Source organism: Taudactylus pleione, unplaced genomic scaffold (genome assembly GCF_031769625.1).
Source record: "Taudactylus pleione unplaced genomic scaffold, aTauple2 ptg000671l, whole genome shotgun sequence".
NCBI lineage: Eukaryota > Metazoa > Chordata > Amphibia > Anura > Myobatrachidae > Taudactylus > Taudactylus pleione.
In genome coordinates this window covers 5,984,060-6,003,574 of record NW_028285073.1, presented here as the reverse complement: position 1 = coordinate 6,003,574, position 19,515 = coordinate 5,984,060, and the positions used below count along the sequence as shown (strand labels likewise).

General features: G+C 45.3%; 1 protein-coding gene across 4 annotated transcripts in view; it reads right to left on the bottom strand.

The window, feature by feature from the left end:
* Positions 1–19,515, bottom strand: part of NECTIN1 (nectin cell adhesion molecule 1) — a 239,712-nt gene that overhangs the window by 7,520 nt on the left and 212,677 nt on the right. For 2 of the 4 annotated variants that reach the window (XM_088455813.1, XM_088455816.1), the window contains exon 9: positions 8,592–8,772. The exons of the other annotated variants lie outside the window; for them this stretch is intronic. In XM_088455813.1, coding sequence (XP_088311939.1) covers positions 8,592–8,772 — 181 coding nt within the window. The remainder of the gene's footprint in view (positions 1–8,591; positions 8,773–19,515) is intronic. 4 annotated transcript variants of the gene reach the window in all.

Here is a 19,515-nt window from a genome sequence, read left to right as displayed (position 1 = left end):
CTGTGTCTGCATCTCCTGTCTGTGTTCCATACTCTGTGTCTGCCTGTCCTTTCTGTGTTCCATACTCTGTGTCTGCCTCTCCTGTCTGTGTTCCATATCTTATGTCTGCCTCTCCTATCTGTGTTCCATACTCTGTGTCTGCCTCTCCTATCTGTGTTCCATACTCTGTGTCTGCCTCTCCTGTCTGTGTTCCATACTCTGTGTCTGCCTCTCCTGTCTGTGTTCCATACTCTGTGTCTGCCTGTCCTGTCTGTGTTCCATACTCTGTGTCTGCCTGTCCTGTCTGTGTTCCATATCCAGTGTCTGCCTGTCCTGTCTGTGTTCCATATCCAGTGTCTGCCTGTCCTTTCTGTGTTCCATATCCAGTGTCTGCCTGTCCTGTCTGTGTTCCATATCCAGTGTCTGCCTGTCCTGTCTGTGTTCCATATCCAGTGTCTGCCTGTCCTTTCTGTGTTCCATATCCAGTGTCTGCCTGTTCTGTCTGTGTTCCATACCGTGTCTGTACTAGCTATGGGGTCTGTTTACTAAGCCTTGGATGGAGAGTACCATCCAATCAGCTCCTAACTGCCATGTTTCAAACACAGCCTGTGACATGGCAGTTAGGAGCTGATTGGCTGGTACCTTATCTCCGCTCACTTTATCTCCATCCTAGGTTTAGTAAATAAACTCCTATATTCCCCGAGTCCCTGGCTTATACAGCTGGTACTTAAAGATCCCTTTGAGGGGGCAATAAAATGTGTTCTGCAGCAGGTTGGCAGTTTTGCAGCGATCCCCTAACATTGCATTCCCCTGGTGGGCCCTTTATGTCCCAGTCTGGCACTGCCCTGCCCTGCCCTATCGCATAATATAACTACTTTTATTATCTCCTCTCTGGGAGAAGCCAAGACAGGATATGCAGGTGCAGAGCCGGCCCTAGGCATAGGCATTCTAAGCAAATGCCTAGGGCGACTGGAATGCCTAGGGGCATCCACGTCTCACCCCCTCCCATTGCCACGATTGGAGCACAGCTCCGGTCGGGCAGCGCAGTGGCTAGCAGGTCAGATTGACAGCTGAGCCAGGTCACCGTCAGAATGAGCTTCTGCGCAGAAGCTCATCCTGGCTACAGGAGGAGAGAAGAAAGATGGCCACGGAAGGGCATGCTGTGCATGCCCACCCGCTGCCACTCCTCCTTCGCGGAGCCGAGCCATGAGACACAACTCACGGCTCTGCATCCGCCTCCAGTTTAACCGCCGCTGCCAGCGCCCGCCGCCCGTCGCCCACCAGCGTGCGCGAAGAAAGGCCGCAGAGTGAGTGAATGACTAGAGGTAAGCTAGGTCTAGCACAGGCTGGGCAGCTGGGTGACAGAAGAGGGGCGGGCACCGACTAGGCAGAGGGGTGCTACTGAGAGGGGCTGGATCATGTCACTGAGTGTATATATAATATATATATATACATATAGATCTATCTATATATATATATATATATATATATATATAGATCTATCTATATATATATATATATATATATATACATACATATATATATATATATATACACAGTATGTATATATATATATATATATATATATATATATATATGTTTATAGATATAGATATATGACAAGTGCAATGGTCAGTGCGCTATCCCAGAAAATTATACCAATATCCCTCTCCTCTCCGATTGCTCAATAATAAAAGTCTGTCTCCTTTGCAGAATAGGCCAGACATATTTTCAGAGCACGGTGCTGTTAAAGTCTTTTGTAGATTGCAATATTGGTTTTACTTTTATGCACGATGTGGCGCCCCCTTTTTGTGCTTTTATTCTAGATATATATATATATAAACAACACAGGACCGGCACTCATTGAAAATATAAGCAGCTTTGCCGGGTGCCCCCACAATATAGCGAAATACAGACCAGGAGGTGCGGCACTCACGGACCCATATGAGGAAACACGAAGGTGAGCCATTTGGCTCACCTTCGTGTTTCCTCATATGGGTCCGTGAGTGCCGCACCTCCTGGTCTGTATATATATATATATATATATATATATATATATATATAATATATACAGTATAATTTCCTTGTGGTTGACCTTAAAAATAAATATCTATATAATCTATCTATCGGCTGGACTCATTTCGCCATAATGCTCGCTGAAATTTTCTGCACTGTATACTCTGCTGTATTGGCTCAGGCTGTGCTGTGTCCACGAGTGTCTGTACTCTACAGCGACTGTATTTAGGGGGCACACTGCACGCTTCTGTGTGCTGCACTGTACAGACTGCACGCTTCTGTGTGCTGCGCTATACTCTGCTGTACTGGCTGTGCTCAGACTCTGGACTCACAAGTGGCTGTGCTGTATATAAAGTGACTGAGTATAGGGGGCACGCTGCACGCTGCTTTATGCTGCACTGTACTCTGCTGTAAATTGTTTTGATCGACCAGTCGTGTGTGTCTGTGTATATGTGGAACTATCATCTATGTGGAATAACACTTTACCCAAATCTCCTAAAATAAAAGCACATAATTTATTTTTCTTTTGCATGTATATTGTTTTAAGATTTGATAAAACCTTTTGATTTCTTTGGGTGCTTTGGTATATTCGCACAGTGAAACACTATATTGTTAATATGGCTATATATTTCAATATGTGTTACTTTGGTGTCCACATATAAACACTAAGGCCCTGATTCAGACCCACTCGCAAGCGGCTGTCCGCTCGCAAGTGGGTCGATGGTCTGCACTGAGCATGCGCACGACGGAGGGAGCTCCGTCGTGCGCATGCGCCAGACGCGACGAGCGAAGGAAAGTCCTTCACTCGTTGTGTCTGATCAATCAACATCGACAGCACGCCCCCTTTGGTGGGCGTGCCAGGGGCGTGCATCCCTGACGGGGGCGTTCCCAAGGGAACGCCTCCCGTCAGAAGCCGGCCCACTGACATCACTAGTGATAGAGCCAAAATCACTCCGGGCCTCAACCGCAGGCTCCGGCTCCGTCACGACCATCGCGGCCATCAAACTGCACGCTCGTATAGGCTGTGGGTGGTGACTCACAGCTATACGAGCGTCCAGGAGGACGCTCCATTTTTATGGAGGGCGGCCCTCATTCAGAGCGTGCGCTCTGCTCAGAGCGTACGGCTCTGAATGAGGGCCTAAGATTTTTGGTGGGATTATCTGCTAGGGGGCACAAGCCAAAATTTTGCCTAGGTCACCAAATTGGCTAGGGCCGGCTCTGTGCAGGTGGCTACTGATGGGGACGGGGCCAGACCATTAGTATAACTAGGCCCCGTCCCTTGCGACAAAATACAGTGAATCTTGCATTTAAGAAGAGAGGGCGTGGCCAAGTTACATGGTCCTCATAGAATCATGTCATATTTCCCCTCTCCCTCCCCACGGACACTCACTTTTCTGAATTATTCTCCCTAACCTGCCCACTTCCCTAGGAAGTGGGTGGGTTGCATGACAACCACCCTCTCTTAAGAGAGCCTGGGGGATTCCCCGAAAATTTTTGAGACTCCTAGAGGTTCCAGTAGAGTAGATAAGTATGCCTTATTGGTAACCAGACCAGACTGTAACACTAGCACTGGTTACTCAGTTGGGCCAAAGTGATACTTTGTTCTCTAATCATAGAACTAACCCATAGAAACATAAATGGCATGAAATAATAGCAAATGGCAAAGCTAATAAGTTGAATTAGTAGTTAGTGGGAAGCACTATATGGTAAAATGAACAGACATGGGGTTTAGTGGGAGATCAGAAGCAGGAGCCATGTGAGAAAGGAGGCACAGTATGCAGAATGAGAAGATTTATTGTGGCATGAAGGATTCATAGGTTTTATGATGTACCTCAAGCACCAGATGCTTGTTCCTCCTTTTATATGACATTATCTTCAGTATCTGTCCTTTTTCCAAATGTATGTAATAATAATCAGGGGCAGAACTATGGGAGACAATGGAGGCGCCTGCCGCCGGGCTCCAGCGCTGAAGGGGCACCTCCTCCATATATATTCACCCAACTCAGGGCTGTAACTATGTACCTAGAGTGTACCGTCACGGCCGCCCAATACATGGCACCTCTTCCCGACACCTGAGAAACCACCATACACTAATGGAGAGCTCCATGTCAGACCATCAGCTGCCGCCTCCGTCTATCTATAGCCTGTCCCTACTCATTAGTGTCACAGGTTCTTATGTCAGTGTGACACGTCTGGCGCCCCCTCACCCAGAACTCTCTGCGCCCGGCGCATCCCCTCACCAACAACTTCCCGTCCCACTTCTCCCTGGTGACAGCTGTGGACCCGTGCAGCAGTCCCGGGGTCCTCAACACCCATAACTCTCCATCCCACTCCTCCCTGACAGCAGCCCTAGCCGTGTATCTGTGCAGCAGAGTCCTGAGGGTCTGGCCCGAGGATGTCAACAAGGATGCATAGAATGGGAGCTGCGGGTAAGAGGGCATGGGAGGAGGGGGCCTGGGGCTCCAGCGACTGAGTCTGGGGGACAGATCTTTGGTGGAGCAACTTCCCGGCATGTGATGCAGTCGGCAGTAGACTTGGCATTTGTGATTTGTAGTCCCACCAAAGTGGCAATCTTACAGTACTTTGACTTAAACTCAGTCCTCAAAGCCACCACATCAGGTGGTTTTCCCCTCTATCAGGGGTATCAGGAGGGCTCCTCACCCTACATCAGGAGGTTTTCCCCTCTATCAGGGGTATCAGGAGGGCTCCTCACCCCACATCAGGTGGTTTTTCCCTCCATGAGGGGTATCAGGAGGGCTCCCCACCCCACATCAGATGGTTTTCCCCTCTATCTGGGGTATCAGGAGGGCTCCTCATCCCACATCAGGTGGTTTTCCCCTCTATCAGGGGTATCAGGAGGGCTCCCCACCCCACATCAGATGGTTTTCCCCTCTATCTGGGGTATCAGGAGGGCTCCTCATCCCACATCAGGTGGTTTTCCCCTCTATCAGGGGTATCAGGAGGGCTCCTCACCCCACATCAGGTGGTTTTTCCCTCCATCAGGGGTATCAGGAGGGCTCCCCACCCCACATCAGGTGTCTTTTTTGCGTCCATCAGGAGGACTCTGAGCCTCATGCTAATTGCACCATACAGGTCACTATCTTATCTGTGACTAATGCATACAGATGTGTCCACATACATCTATCATCCGTGGGACACAATACGTGGGAGCGCAGAGTGACTCTGTAGAGCCGTGCATCTTTTTGTGCAATTTTCCCCTTCAAATGTGTCTTATTTGCACAGCGATGTGAATAGGACTCACAAGCAGCTTCTGATATGCGGCATGCCTATATTCTGTGTGCAACTGCGGGTGTATCTGCATGCGAAATGCTACATTAGTGTCAGTGGCTGTGACGAAAGGGGAGCACCAAATTATAACTTGCCCCCAGGCGCCTGGGATGAACTTACGCCACTGATCATAATTGCACAATAGCGCTTCTCCCATACCTACTCTTTGTGTCTCACAAGTGACCAGTGCCAGGGAACATCACATCATCGTGGCCACACCCCCTATGGCTCATGATGATGTGATTTGCTAAGAATTTTATAGGCACGCCCTCATTCCACAAGGAAGTGAGCAGGATGCCAGAGGGTGACCTGCTTTCCCCAGTGTCTGAGTTTTTCGGGCATTCTGCAAGAGTAAGCATGACTCTGCACTACATTATGTATTGTTCGGTGCCAAAAGCTACATGTCTGCACAGCAATATATTGTCATGGTCATTCCTTCTCAGCTTTAGGTGCTCTGCATAGTTCTGGCTCTGTCTCCCTTCAGGAGATCCTGCAGGGGAGATCTCAGGGGCAACTGTGCCTCACCACAGCCTACTGCAATTTGCAGGAGGAGCCGGTCTACCAGGGCACAATTCACAGTGAAACCTAACATCATGGAGACGCCCACTTCACAGTATAAGTAGATGGTATGTGGGAGGTTTGTCTACTCCCCAATATCCTGGAGTCTCCTGCACATTTGGGGAAAGTAAGGAAGTAGAATGCAGTGTCATTCCCTTGTCAGGAGCACCATCTTCTGTTAGCAAAAGAGAAAATATAAAGGGGTCTACTTACTAAGCAGTGTTAGTGAGTGAAAATTGATAAGAAAGTGATAAGGTGCCAGCCAATCAGCTCCCAACTGTCATCTCATAGGCTGTGTTTGAAAAATGACAGTTGGGAGCTGATTGGCTGGCACCTTATCACTTTTCACTCTGTCTCCTAACACTGCTTAGTAAATTGAACTGATGGTATCACTCAGATTAAGGGGTCTATTTACTAAGCAGTGTTAGGAGACAGAGTGAAAAGTGATAAGGTGCCAGCCAATCAGCTCCCAACTGTCATTTATCAAAGACACAGCATGTGTGATGACAGTTGGGAGCTGATTGGCTGGCACCTTATCACTTTCTTATCACTTTTCACTCTGTCTCCTAACACTGCTTAGTAAATAGACCCCTTAATCTGAGTGATACCATCAGTTCAAAGTATAATGGAGTATATAGACATGAGATTGTTTCCTGTACCTACACAACCAGTCAAGTTCCATACAATTAATGTTTTTTTTCCCTGAAGTGAGAAAAAACCTCTCCATCTCCACTTATAGGCTGCGAGAAAGGACTCATCAATGTAATTACAGCAAGTGCTTATATTTTTACTAATAACACTTTAATTATACACTGGCACATAATATATAAAGCAGGTTGCTTTGAAAAAATGTTATAAAAAAAAAAAAAAGGAAAACTGCTTGAAAATAAAAATAGCTCACAACTGTCTAACATACTTATATGATAGGAATATATAAGGCTATATTCACGAAGCGGATGGAGAGGAAAATTTAAAGCGGCACTTGCATTCACTGTAAAGTCCGGCATTCTTTACACTGAATGTGAGTGCCGCTTTAAATTTTAAGCTCCAACCCACCAAGAAGTGTCACCTCACAAAAGCCGAAGCTTCTTACATATAGCCCTTAGTGGCATGTAGGAATATTTGTGTACAGGAAAATTTTAGACCAGAACTAGATTATGTATTTTTGTTCTAGTTAAGGTTAGAAAATTGTAACAAATGTTCACCAATTATGATTTATAGGCAAGATTCCCCTGTTTCTCATAATACATACTCCCAGAGCACGCCAATCAACAACTGGTAATAAGTTCATATACATACTCTGTAACCAGGGGCGTATCTATAATGGGTGCAGGGTGTGCGGGGAACACGGGCCCCTGGGTGCAGGGGGTCCCGCACCGCACACCCTGCACCCATAATATTACTTACCTCTCCGGAGTCCCACGTCGGGGTAGGGGTGCGACGCTGTAAAACGACTGGAAAACAGCCGCGGCAGCCATTTTCCCGTCGTTTGTGCATGTGCAGTACAGGGAAAATGGGCGCCGTGGCCATTTTCCCGGTGACCTGTGAATTCATTATAGACTCTGGGCACACTCTAGTGCCCAGAGTCTATAACTCCAGGGCGGGCCGCACACAGCTCAGTGTGCTGCCGGCCGCCGGGCGGAGAGGAGGGGGCCAGTGTCGGAGACTGCACACGGGTCCCCTCCTCTCTAGAAATGCCCCTGTCTGTAACAATGAAAGGGCAGCATTGCTTTTAAGGGGCTACAGTAAGTGACACATGATTGCCCCAGGTTTTCAAAATTCTGGGAGGCCGCAACATTTTGTACATTTTGCTACATTCTCACTGCATGGACCTAAGTGAGCTTGTTGTCTTCAGCTTCTGTTTTGGCAAAACCACCTTGTTTTGTTCTTTTCTGTCTTGGTTTTGCATTTCTTTGGAATTGATAAAAGCAGCTAAAATCATGTAATTTAGACTGTTTACATGTAAGCGAAAACTCAAGTTTCCTTTTTTCAAATCAAAGTTCCGAACTTACAGCAGACGCAAGGCGGGATCCAGTTCTACTTGGAACCCCAAAAGTGATCCAAGCCGGAACTCGATACGACTTGGAACCCCAAAGTTCGGGTGTGTTTGATTTTCAGTAAAAACCATCTAATCACACATCATTGCTGCTGCCTCAAGTGGCACAACGGATCCTAGGGACAAGCACGGTAAAATAGGATGATCCACTGACCCAAAGTCTATACTAGTATTGGTCAGTGGGCTTATACTTGTATTGCCAACTGCCCTCTTCCCACTGATCTTGCAGGCCCCTATAATGCCCCTATAATGCCCTTGATGGAAGTTGTGAAAAGAACTATATAAGGCTGTTCTCCTCCTCTTGCAAACTTACCTTTGCAAACTTCACCATGTGAATTGATGTTTTCAACTACCATTAGGTACAAAATAGGCATTATAGCAACATTTTTAAATCAATCCTGTGATCTCTTTCAATCCAATGACAATGAAAATGTTCTTCCAAATGCTTGAAAAACATCTACTTTCATGATAAGAAATGATTACACAAATGCCACTAATGATCTATCAGGAGACTTAATAAAAGTGACTGAAATGCTGGTGGTGACATGCTAACAAGGACACATGCATGTAGGATGGATCATGCAGGACATAACCAGAAGGAAGGGAGCATATCTGGGAATGGGTAGGGGAGATGTGGCATCACAGTGATGTGCTGATCAATACTGATTGATAAGGAGCAGTGGGAGCAGAGTACCTTGAGGCCAGGCTGAGGGAAAAGGCCTAGGTTGCATGCTTTAGCGTAAGTGAGGCTGGATAGTTGCATATTCGACAGGGTCTCCGCTGGCGTGGATGGAGCTCCCAGTGGCGGGAGGTGACGCCAGGGCAGAAGTGTCCAGCTCAGCATACTGGACATATTGGTCCGTTTGACCAGAACTCTGCAGATCAGAGCACCAGAGAGTGAGACAGAGAGGTGGAGGAGTAAGGGACAGTTGTTAGGAGAAGGGGAAAGGGCAGGAAGGTAAGAAATTGCTACAAGGCAGTAACAAGGACATGAAAGAAATAAGGGACAACAGAGGAAGAAAGTAATAGAAAAAAAAATGCAGGACAAATCATGTAACAAAAAATATTGTCAGCATTATTTTTATAAGAGTGTAAGGCCTAAACACACAGGGAACTACTTTGTTCTTGTTTGACGGTTCTTTTTAGAAGCAGCATTTTGCAACTATACAAAGACCAATGGGCTCATGCTGAGTCATATGCGTGAAAAAATAAGCTTTAAGCAGACGCACATAAACTTAGTATAGTTACGCTAAAGCTGGAGGCATCTCAAGATGCGTCCAGGTCTACAGCTGTATGTACCAGGTTTATTTCCAAGCATAAGGTGGCAGAAGTTTCATATCTCCATACAAATGTCAACATGTACTATTTTGCGTGTGCAATTAAAATGTATGAATCTGAAGATGCATACACACGTAAAGATTTTCTGTCCAACCATTCAACTAGTTGATTGGTTGGAATGAAAATCTGGTAAGGAATGGGAGTAACTGATGATCAGCTATTTGCTCCTAAATGCCAGAAAATAGATGAAAATCGTCGTCAGACAAGTTTGTTAAATGTTTGATCTAAACAATTTGCTCAAACAACAGTTTTTGTCCATTTTCCAGCGTTTGGGAGCAAATTGCTGATTGTCATTTGCGTTCATACCTTACCAGATTTTCATTCCAACCAATCAACTAGTTGGATGGTTGGACAGAAAATCTTTACGTGTGTATGCAGTTTTACACTAAGCAAATTTATATATGCGCAACTCAGAATGAGCCCCAAAGTCACCATAGGCTTATCTTAACCTGAATGGAACTTGCAAGGAAACATTATGCAGCAGTTACATTATCTGACACTTCATATTCTCTGTAAATAAAAATCACAGTTATTTCATCTCACATGTTTTTAACAACAAGTTTATGTATCGTAGACCTGACAGTTGTGCAAAATCACATTCTGCCTTATTACTGTTATCACACTCCACACAAGACAAAGAGACCCAATTAAGCTCAGACACATGTCCATAAATAACATCTTGCAGGAATGTTTGTAAATATTGTGCTACTTTATGGCAGTTTGTGGACTTTAATGTTCCCATTTATGTAACATTTTTGTGTTTGATAGAATTTATTACATTTTAAAGTAGCAGCAGCAAGTACATTAAATATACATAAATCTTCAAATAGAAGATGCAGGCCCTGATGCTGAGTGGGACTGAAATTGGATGTGTACAGTCACCTGTATGCAGATTTGTACACATCTCGCTGTTCACTCCCCACCCCATCGGCACGCTTGGTTTGCTGCTAGTCATCATGCCAGTGCATACTTGTACCAGTCCTATAATAAGAGATGTAGCCATGCTCGTCTATGTCGCCATGCGAGCGAATCGTGGCTTGGATGGCGCGACTAGCGTGCCAGGGTCTGTGGCACATGCACACCATAGACTTCAATGGGGTAATCACCGTCTGCGAGTGGTCGCAGCCTGGCGATTGCTGCACTTTGCAGCGATGCATGCAACGATGAGGCTGGCTACATCTGTAGGTGTAAAACATGGTCCAGGAAACAGGTGTATTTAGCAAACTCTGCATAGCTTGTGGTTAGGTTGGGTACAGGATGCCGACACTCGGGACCTTGACAGTTAGAATCCCAACGCCGGCATCACGACAGAGTTAGGATACCGACACCTAACCCTCTCCTCTCTAGTGGCTTACCCTAACCTTCCTCCCCCAGTGCCTAACCCTAACCCCCTTACCCCACTGCAGACCATCGAGATGCCGGCACCTGGATTCTGAGTGCCAGCATCCCAACAGCCGGCATTTCAACTATATCCCCTTGTGGTCACGTCAAACATCCTCATTGAAATTGCCTACATGAGAACACCCCATTACAGCCCACTTACCCCTCTGCAGTCATAAGTACAGGTGTGACTGAAATGCTCATCACCCGAACTTGTGTAGGCTCAGTTTTGGCACATGCACAGTCAGTGGCGCCGAGAGGGGGGGAATACAAATTACTGGAGGGGCCCGTAAACCGCTCCCCCCTCTCTTTCTTCACAGCACACGCTGCTGTGTGCTGGGAATCTGTAAGAGTTACTGCCGGACCCATGCCCGGCGGTGGGAATCCCGACAGCGGCATCCTGGCAGAGGAGGAAATACTGATCGTCCTAAGGTAAGTATATACTAACCTATTTCTACCCCCTAACCCTCCCTTAGGGGTGCCTAACCCTAGCCTTCCCCCCCAATGCCTAACCCTAATCCCCCCTCTAAGTGCCTAACGCTTACCCCCCCTTCCCCGCCGCCTAAACCTAAGTCCCCCAGGGTGGTGCCTAATGATAACCCCCCAGTGGCGTAACTACTGCCCCCGCAGCCCCTGCGGTGGCTTGGAGGCACCGGGTAGCTTGGGGGCGCCGGGGGCAGTGGTTATGCCACTGCAACTGTGAGCGCTGGCCTCTGAAGTGATCGGAGGCTAAGGAAGCCTCCGATCACTTCAGAGGCCAGAGTTCCCAGTAATGCATTGCGCGGGTGACGTCATGACATCACCCGCGCAGTGAGGAACCTGAGCGGCCGCGTCTGCTGGATCAATTGATCCAGTCAGTGCGGGAGTCAGGAGAGACAGCCCGGATGACAGCTGCAGCCTGCACGGAGTCAGGTAAGTAGGGGGGGAACAACTACAGGGCGCACTAATTGAAGGGGCACAACTACAGGGGGCAGTGGGCACTACTTGAAGGGGCACAACTACTGAGGCACTACTTGAAGGGGCAATAATCGAAGGGGCACAGCTACAAATGGCATTACTTTAAGGGACACAGCTACAGGGGGCACTGTATAAGGGGCACAACTACAGTGGGCACTACTTGAGGGGCACAACTACAGGGACACTACTTGAAGGGGCAGAGCTACAGGGGCACTACTTGAAGGGCACAATTACAGGGACCATACTTGAAGGGGCACAATTACAGGGGGCACTACTTGAATGGGCACAATTACAGGGGGCACTACTTGAAGGGGCACAACTACAGGGGCACTACTTGAAGGGGCACAACTACAGGGGTAATACTTGAAGGGGCACAACTACAGGGGAACAGCTACAGAGGGCACTGCCTATGGGCACAACTACAGGGGGCCCTGGATAATGGGTACTACTACAGGGGGTATTGCATAAGGGGCACTATTACAGGGGGCATTGCATATGGGGCACAACTACAGGGGGCACTGTATAAGGGGCACTAATTTAATAGGTTATAAACTATGTTCCCAATAATCTGGTTCTACATGGACATAAAAACTGTGCAACCTGTCTTGAGCTGAGGTGACAGACTGGCAGGAGCGGAGAGGAGGGTTGATGAAGTAGATCTGTCAGGGTGGGATGTAATGGGCATTATTGTGTGGCATAAAGTGTAATGGACATTACTGTGTGCACAATGTGCTATTAGGGGCATTACTGTGTGGCATTATGTGTTATAAGGGGAATAATGTATAAGGGGCATTACTGTATGGCATAATGTGAAATAGATGCATTACGGCATGGCATAATTTGTTATAAGGGCATTACTGTGTGGCATGTGTAAGGTGCATTGCTGTGTGGCATAATGTGTTGTAAGGGGTATTATGGTGTGGCATAATGTGTTATTGGGGCATTCCGGTGTGGCATAATGTGTTATAAGTGGCACTACTTGGTGTGTCGTAATGTGTAAGGCACATAACTGTATAATGAACATGAAACCGCACAGCTTAAACGTCGTCTTTGGGTGTGTTTGTTTTTTGGGTGGGGGGGGGCGTCTGAAACTTTTTTGGCATGGGGGAGCAAAATTTATAGTTACGCCACTGTAACCCCCCTACCCCTAGTCTAAACCTAACCTTGCCAGGGGGTGCCTCACCCTAAGTCCCCCCAGGAACCCCAAACCTAACCCTCCCCCCCCGCGGTCTTTAGACCCTTGCTGGGATGTGACAGTCGGGAAGCCGGTTGTCGGGATTAGGTCTGCCGGCTTCCCGACTGCATACCGTGTGCTGAGCTGCACTGAGAGACTGCTCACGGCTGCTATGCCTGTGGTGGGAGCGATCAAGCTGATTGCACCCCCCACTGGTTATGCGCCAGGCTGAGGGGGCTCAGAGCGCTCCCCTCGCCAGCGCTTCGCGGCGCTGCAAAACTTGTTGTTTTTTATCTTGAAGGGGGCGTGGCCACGCCTCCCGCAATTAGGCCACGCTCCCTTTACTCAGGCCCTCCGCGGCTCTCGGCGGGCCTGTGCACAGTGCAAAGACATGCAAGATTCTGTATGCTCCGCACCCAGACATACATTCAACTTAGCATCAAGGACCCCAGTACTTGTCCATACATTTGAAAAGTGGTACATTCCAAATATACTGTACAGTAATTGAAATAAATAATATTGACGGTAATGGTACTGTGTGTTTTTGTCTAAATTCCAATGTAAAAAATAGTCGGATGTAACATGAGTTACATGAGATGGAAGAGTAAGGTTTTACCGAAATATGTCAGCATGCAGTGTGCAACGGCTAAACGATATATGTAATAAACAGAGCTGCTCTGACATGCAGAGCCGGAATAAGGGCCACAAAGGTCTGAAGCTGAAAATGTTCAAGGGACTATTATGAGAAGCAGAGTAGCTGAGACCTGTGCTATGTGGGTGTGGCCAGTGCCATGTGGGTGTGTACATCCCTAGGTTATCAGCCCCACTATCTTCCTAACTACATAAAAGTGTTAGAGGAATATAGATTATTACTTCTAATACCATGTGGATAGCTGGTGACTAGTCATGCTGCCTTGATGTCGGGACTATTTTTATGTGGAGGCCTGGAGCTGTATTGTTATCCTGGTTCAGTAACTTTATTAGCCATTTTTACTGCTTTCCCGTTTCCTCTGTAAGAATAAAACACCCCCTAAACCTAACCCCCCATCCCCGGCTGAGGACGATCGGTCCGGCTACCTGTCAGCATTGGGGCATCGGTATTTAAATTCCTATGTTATCTCCCTTGCCGGGATTCCTGTGTTCCTATGCAGCTGCCGGTCTCATAACTACATCCCCTTTCTACCATGGTACAAACCATGTAGCAATGCAAGAGGAGCAATTAGGGTAAATACTGGCTGCTGCTGCTGTTGCTGCTGCATGTAGCCCACAAATACTAGACAGCTTTATTTTTACACTAAAACGTGGTTTGTGGCTTAGTTGCCAACTTTCTGGGAGGGGGGGCAGCTAGGTTGGCACAGCAGGAGGTGCATAGGCGTGTGATGGCATGAATGTGTCATTGTATCCACGCCCCCTGATTTACAATGCTGAGATTGCTTGCACTATATAGTTGGGGGGCGTTGCTACAGTGACGTTATTCAGCGCGAATTGCGTCATCAGCCATCCAAACCGCCCACTTTACTCGGAAAGTGGGTGGTGCTGGATGGACACGGTGGTGCACATTGCAGCCTCTGGGTGCCTGGAATGCTCTCTTGGGCGGCTGAGAACAGCACCTGAGATTCGTGAGCTTCCCAGCCATTCCGAGAGTGTAGGCAAGTATGGTTTGTGGGCAGTGCCGCAATTATTATGAGTGTGTATTGTGATGGACTTGTTCAGTTTTAAAGTAATCTCAGCTACTGTATTTACTAAAACTAACTGGCAGGGACAGATATAGCGATAGCGAGAGTCGCTGTCCCTGCGAGATTTATCCCGGACACATCAGAGGAGTCTTTCGCATTTTTGAAAGACTCCTCCTAATTTTCTGTCACTATAAATGCGCACAGCGCCAGTTATCGGAGGCTGCAGGAGAGGGATTGTAAGATCCCTATCCTGCGAGAACGCTTCCACAGGCAAAAAGCGGTAAACGCCATCTGAGGATGGTATTAACCAATGGGGCCAAAACTCAGAAAAAAGCTACGCTATGGAGTTTGGCACACAGATGTCAGGCCCTAGTCCACATTGACAATTATGGGGAATGCGGTCTTCAGCGCTAATTAGCCTTTTGCAAGAGATATCTGTGCATTAATATGTATAAAATGTATTGAACAAAAAAGATAAAGGGACAAATGTAATAGAGTGAGAGTTTAGAAAATGTGAGTGTTTAGCAGTAAACTCTGACATTAATACATTGGTCGAGTTGTATTTTCAGAATGGGAAAACAGTTAATCGTGAGAGGTTTTGAGTCTAAAAACATGTGAGTTTGCCTGTTCTCGGACTCTATTACAATGGCACCCACTCTATGGAATGCCTTAGCATGCACAATAAGACTTACATCTAGTCTCCAATCCTTCAAGCGTTCCCTGAAAACTCACCTCTTCAGGCAAGCTTATCAGATTCTGGAACCACCCACATAACCTTCATAGCTTCCATGTCTAATTACATCCCCTTTCACAGTCCACACATAACCTCACACATTGTCTTTCTTTCACATCATCCTGACATTTGGCCGATGTGTGACTGGATCATGCTGCCCACCAAGAAACTCTGCATTCTGGCCGGACCAAAATGCAATATATAACACCTATTCTTGTGTATCAATGCCTATTTCCCTATAGATTGTAAGCTTGCATGCAGGGCCTTCCTACTTATATATCTGTCTGTCATTACCCTGTTTTTTTCTTTTAATGTTCCAATTGTAAAGTGCAAGGGATTATATAACAAACTGTTAATAATAATAATTGGCCGAGTTTCAAAAGTGTCTGTGTTTATTGCTAAACTCTCACATTCTCTAAACTCTCACCCTATTACATTTGGCCCCAAATGTTCTTAGTGACTCACCACCATATATGAGCAGTTTGCATCATTTTGCCATTTCATCTTTTATTAAATGACCCATCTAAGTGTATATTGCAGAAAGGAAACCTTTCAAGGTATCAATGACAGAAAGGTTTGACAATCTTGAGCAATGTAATATTCAGTAGCGTAAGAAACCTAATTAGGAAAATGTATGTTAAATGGTTATGTCAGAAATCAGCCAGTTCCTCTGTAACGAGCCGTATAGGAAGGCTGTGATATACAGCAGTATCAGTCACGTATTCATCACAAAAGCCCATTTGTCAGCTGTCACACTGATAATACCTGCCACTCAGCTCCATGAAATAGAGATTACACACTGACAAAGACTGACACTAATAGCCTTCAGTTGACAAAATAAAATACAATCTTTGACACAAAGTTAGTCACAGTAGCGGAGATAAACAGCAAACACGCCATTTCCTACCCGATTGTACATTATATTCCTAGTCAGAATATTACTTTCATTTTCTTTATTATTTTAGGGAACCTATTATTTCGATGAACCTATTTATCTAGTGGGCAGACATTTTAGCTCCTTTGTCTTTTGCCCTTGTCTATAATGAAGTAATAGGCAGGCGGAGATTTGAGAATAAGAAATGTAGAGCTGGAGGAATTTAGCTGCCTGTAGAAAATAAAACAGATCTAGAACGTCATGTGCCTTGTCCTTGGTGACCACAAGATGCGGGGCCAAGTGTTACTTACAGATGCAGCTTTACATGTGTATATTATAATACAGGCTGTAGAGTACATACGATGGTGCAACCCAGCGATGTGGTGACCGTTGTAACAATACATCGCGAGCCCCATGCATCGGTGTACGTCAGCACGATGTATTCATACATCCTGCATGTAACAGAACAGCGCCATTCATTGTATCATCCCATCTGCCGTGCAGGACAGCAGGTGGGACAATGCACTGAATAACAGCCAGGAAGGACAGATTGGGTGTACACACTATATGATGTTTACTATATATCATTCCGATCTGCACCAGAATGATGTATCATACGATAGGTGGTATAGTGTGTAGTGTGTACCCAGCTTAAGATGCATCAAAAGATACACTCTGGTGGATGGATGTGAACGCAGTAATGATACATAACATGCGTGTGTGAGTGTATATACTGATATATACAAACAAATATATATATATATATATATATATATATATACAGTACACAGTCAGGTGCATAAATATTGGGACATTGACTGAATTTTCATATTTTGGCCTCTATTCACCACCACAATGGCTTTGAAATGAAACAAACAAGATGTGCTTTAACTGCAGACTTTCAGATTTAATTTGAGGGTAATTACATCCAAATCAGGTGACCGGTGTAGGAATTACAACGGTTTCTATATGTGCCTCCCACTTTTTAAGGGGCCAAAAGTAATGGGACTATCAACTCAAAAGCTATTTCATGGACAGGTGTGGGCTATTCCCTCGTTATTTCACTATCAATTAAGCAGGTAAAAGGTCTGGAGTTGATTCTAGGTGTGACATTTGCATTTGGAATCAGTTGCTGTGAGACTCTCAATATTAGATCCAAAGAGCTGTCACTATCAGAGAAGCAAGCCATCATTAGGCTGAAAAATCAAAACAAACTCATCAGAGAGATAGCAAAAACATTAGGTGTGGCCAAATCAACTGTTTGGAACATTCTTCGAAAGAAAGAACGCACCGGAGAGCTCAGCAACACCAAAAGACCCGGAAGACCACGGAAAACAACTGTGGTGGATGACAGAAGAATTATTTCCCTGGTGAAGAAAAACCCCTTCACAACAGTTGGCCAAATCAAGAACACTCTCCAGGAGGTAGGTGTATATGTGTCAAAGTCGACAATCAAGAGAAAACTTCACAAGAGTGAATATAGAGGGTTCACCACAAGATGTAAACCATTGGTGAGCCTCAAAAACAAGAAGACCAGATTAGAGTTTGCCAAACAAAATCTAAAAAAGCCATTACAGTTCTGGAACAACATCCTATGGACAGATGAGACAAAGATCAACTTGTACCAGAGTGATGGGAAGAGAAGAGTATGGAGAAGGAAAGAAACTGCTCATGATCCAAAACATACCATCTCATCAGTGAAGCATGGTGGTGGTAGTGTCATGGCGTGGGCATGTATGGCTACCAATGGAACTGGTTCCCTTGTATTTATTGATGATGTGACTGCTGACAAAAGCAGCAGAATGAATTCTGAAGTGTTTCGGGCAATATTATATGCTCATATTCAGTCAAATGCTTCATAACTCATTGGACGGTGCTTCACAGTGCAGATGTACAATGACCCGAAGCATACTGCAAAAGCAACCAAAGAGTTTTTTAAGGCTAAAAAGTGGAATGTTATGCAATGGCCAAGTCAATCCCCTGACCTGAATCCGATTTAGCATGCATTTCACTTGATGAAGACAAAACTGAAGGGAAAATGCCCCAAGAACAAGCAGGAACTGAAGACATTTGCAGTAGAGGCCTGGCAGAGCATCACCAGGGATGAAACCCAGCGTCTGTTGATGTCCATGCGTTCCAGACTTCAGGCTGTAATTGCCTGCAAAGGATTTGCAACAAAGTATTAAAAAGTGAAAGTTAGATTTAGGATTGTTTAGTTTGTCCCATTACTTTTGGCCCCAATGGGAGGCACATATAGAAACCGTTGTAATTCCTACACCGTTCACCTGATTTGGATGTAATTACCCTCAAATTAAATCTGAAAGTCTGCAGTTAAAGCACATCTTGTTTGTTTCATTTCAAAGCCATTGTGGTGGTGAATGGAGGCCAAAATATGAAAATTCAGTCAATGTCCCAATATTTATGCACCTGACTATATATATATATATATATATATATTAGTATATATGTATGTATATATATATATATATATATATATATATATATATATATATATATAGATCCAAAATACCGGCACTCCTAAATAAACTGCAACTACTCCGGTGCCTTTCCAAAGAATTCAACATGCAGATATGTAAAGACGGCACTCTTGAGACTGGACAGCTTCAAATAATGACCATGACAATAGTCGTAATGTAAATCGATTTACATTACGACTATTGTCATGGTCATTATTTGAAGCTGTCCAGTCTCAAGAGTGCCGTCTTTACATATCTGTATATATATATATATATATATATATATATATATACATATACTGTATGTATATATAATGGATGTCTTTAGCAATAAGGAGACACAAGAGCAAGTTATTTATTCACCAAAAGGTAATGCAATAGATATCACAGATATCTCCGGCTTACCATTCTCTCCTGATGTGACCCGCTCTTCCCATACACTGGAATGGGGACCTAAATTCATCAAGCTCTGAAAATACAATACTTTCAGAACTTGACTTCGGGAGCATTCACCGTCTTCAGATGGCGTTTGCTCCTGTACAGCTCCTTCCCTATAGGAAGAAGTCCTCGGTTGTGTAGAGGGATCCTTTCGGATCACTTCGCCCCTGTCCATCTCCATCCATCACACTCCAGGGCTTTGTGCGAAAGGAAAAGTTAAAACCATTCAGGGAAACAACTGATTTTCAGATCAGCTGTCGCTGCGCCGGAGCAATGATGAATTGCTCCGACAGTCGCCGTGAGTAACAATGTTAGTTATCTGGGTCAGTTCGGACCCCGATAATTAACATAATGAATAGACCCCTTAGAATACTATATGCAGACAGATTTGCACAGTGTGGCAAAGCAATTTTTATATGCCACAGTAATACTTATAAAGATAAATAATTAAAAAAAAAACACCTCACCGGATTACTGCAGCTCTAATTTTTGTTCCTTTTTAAACCTTACTGGTGTTTTAGCACTAGATTTTGTTTATTTGCATTTTTACATACTTAGGGGCCTATGTATC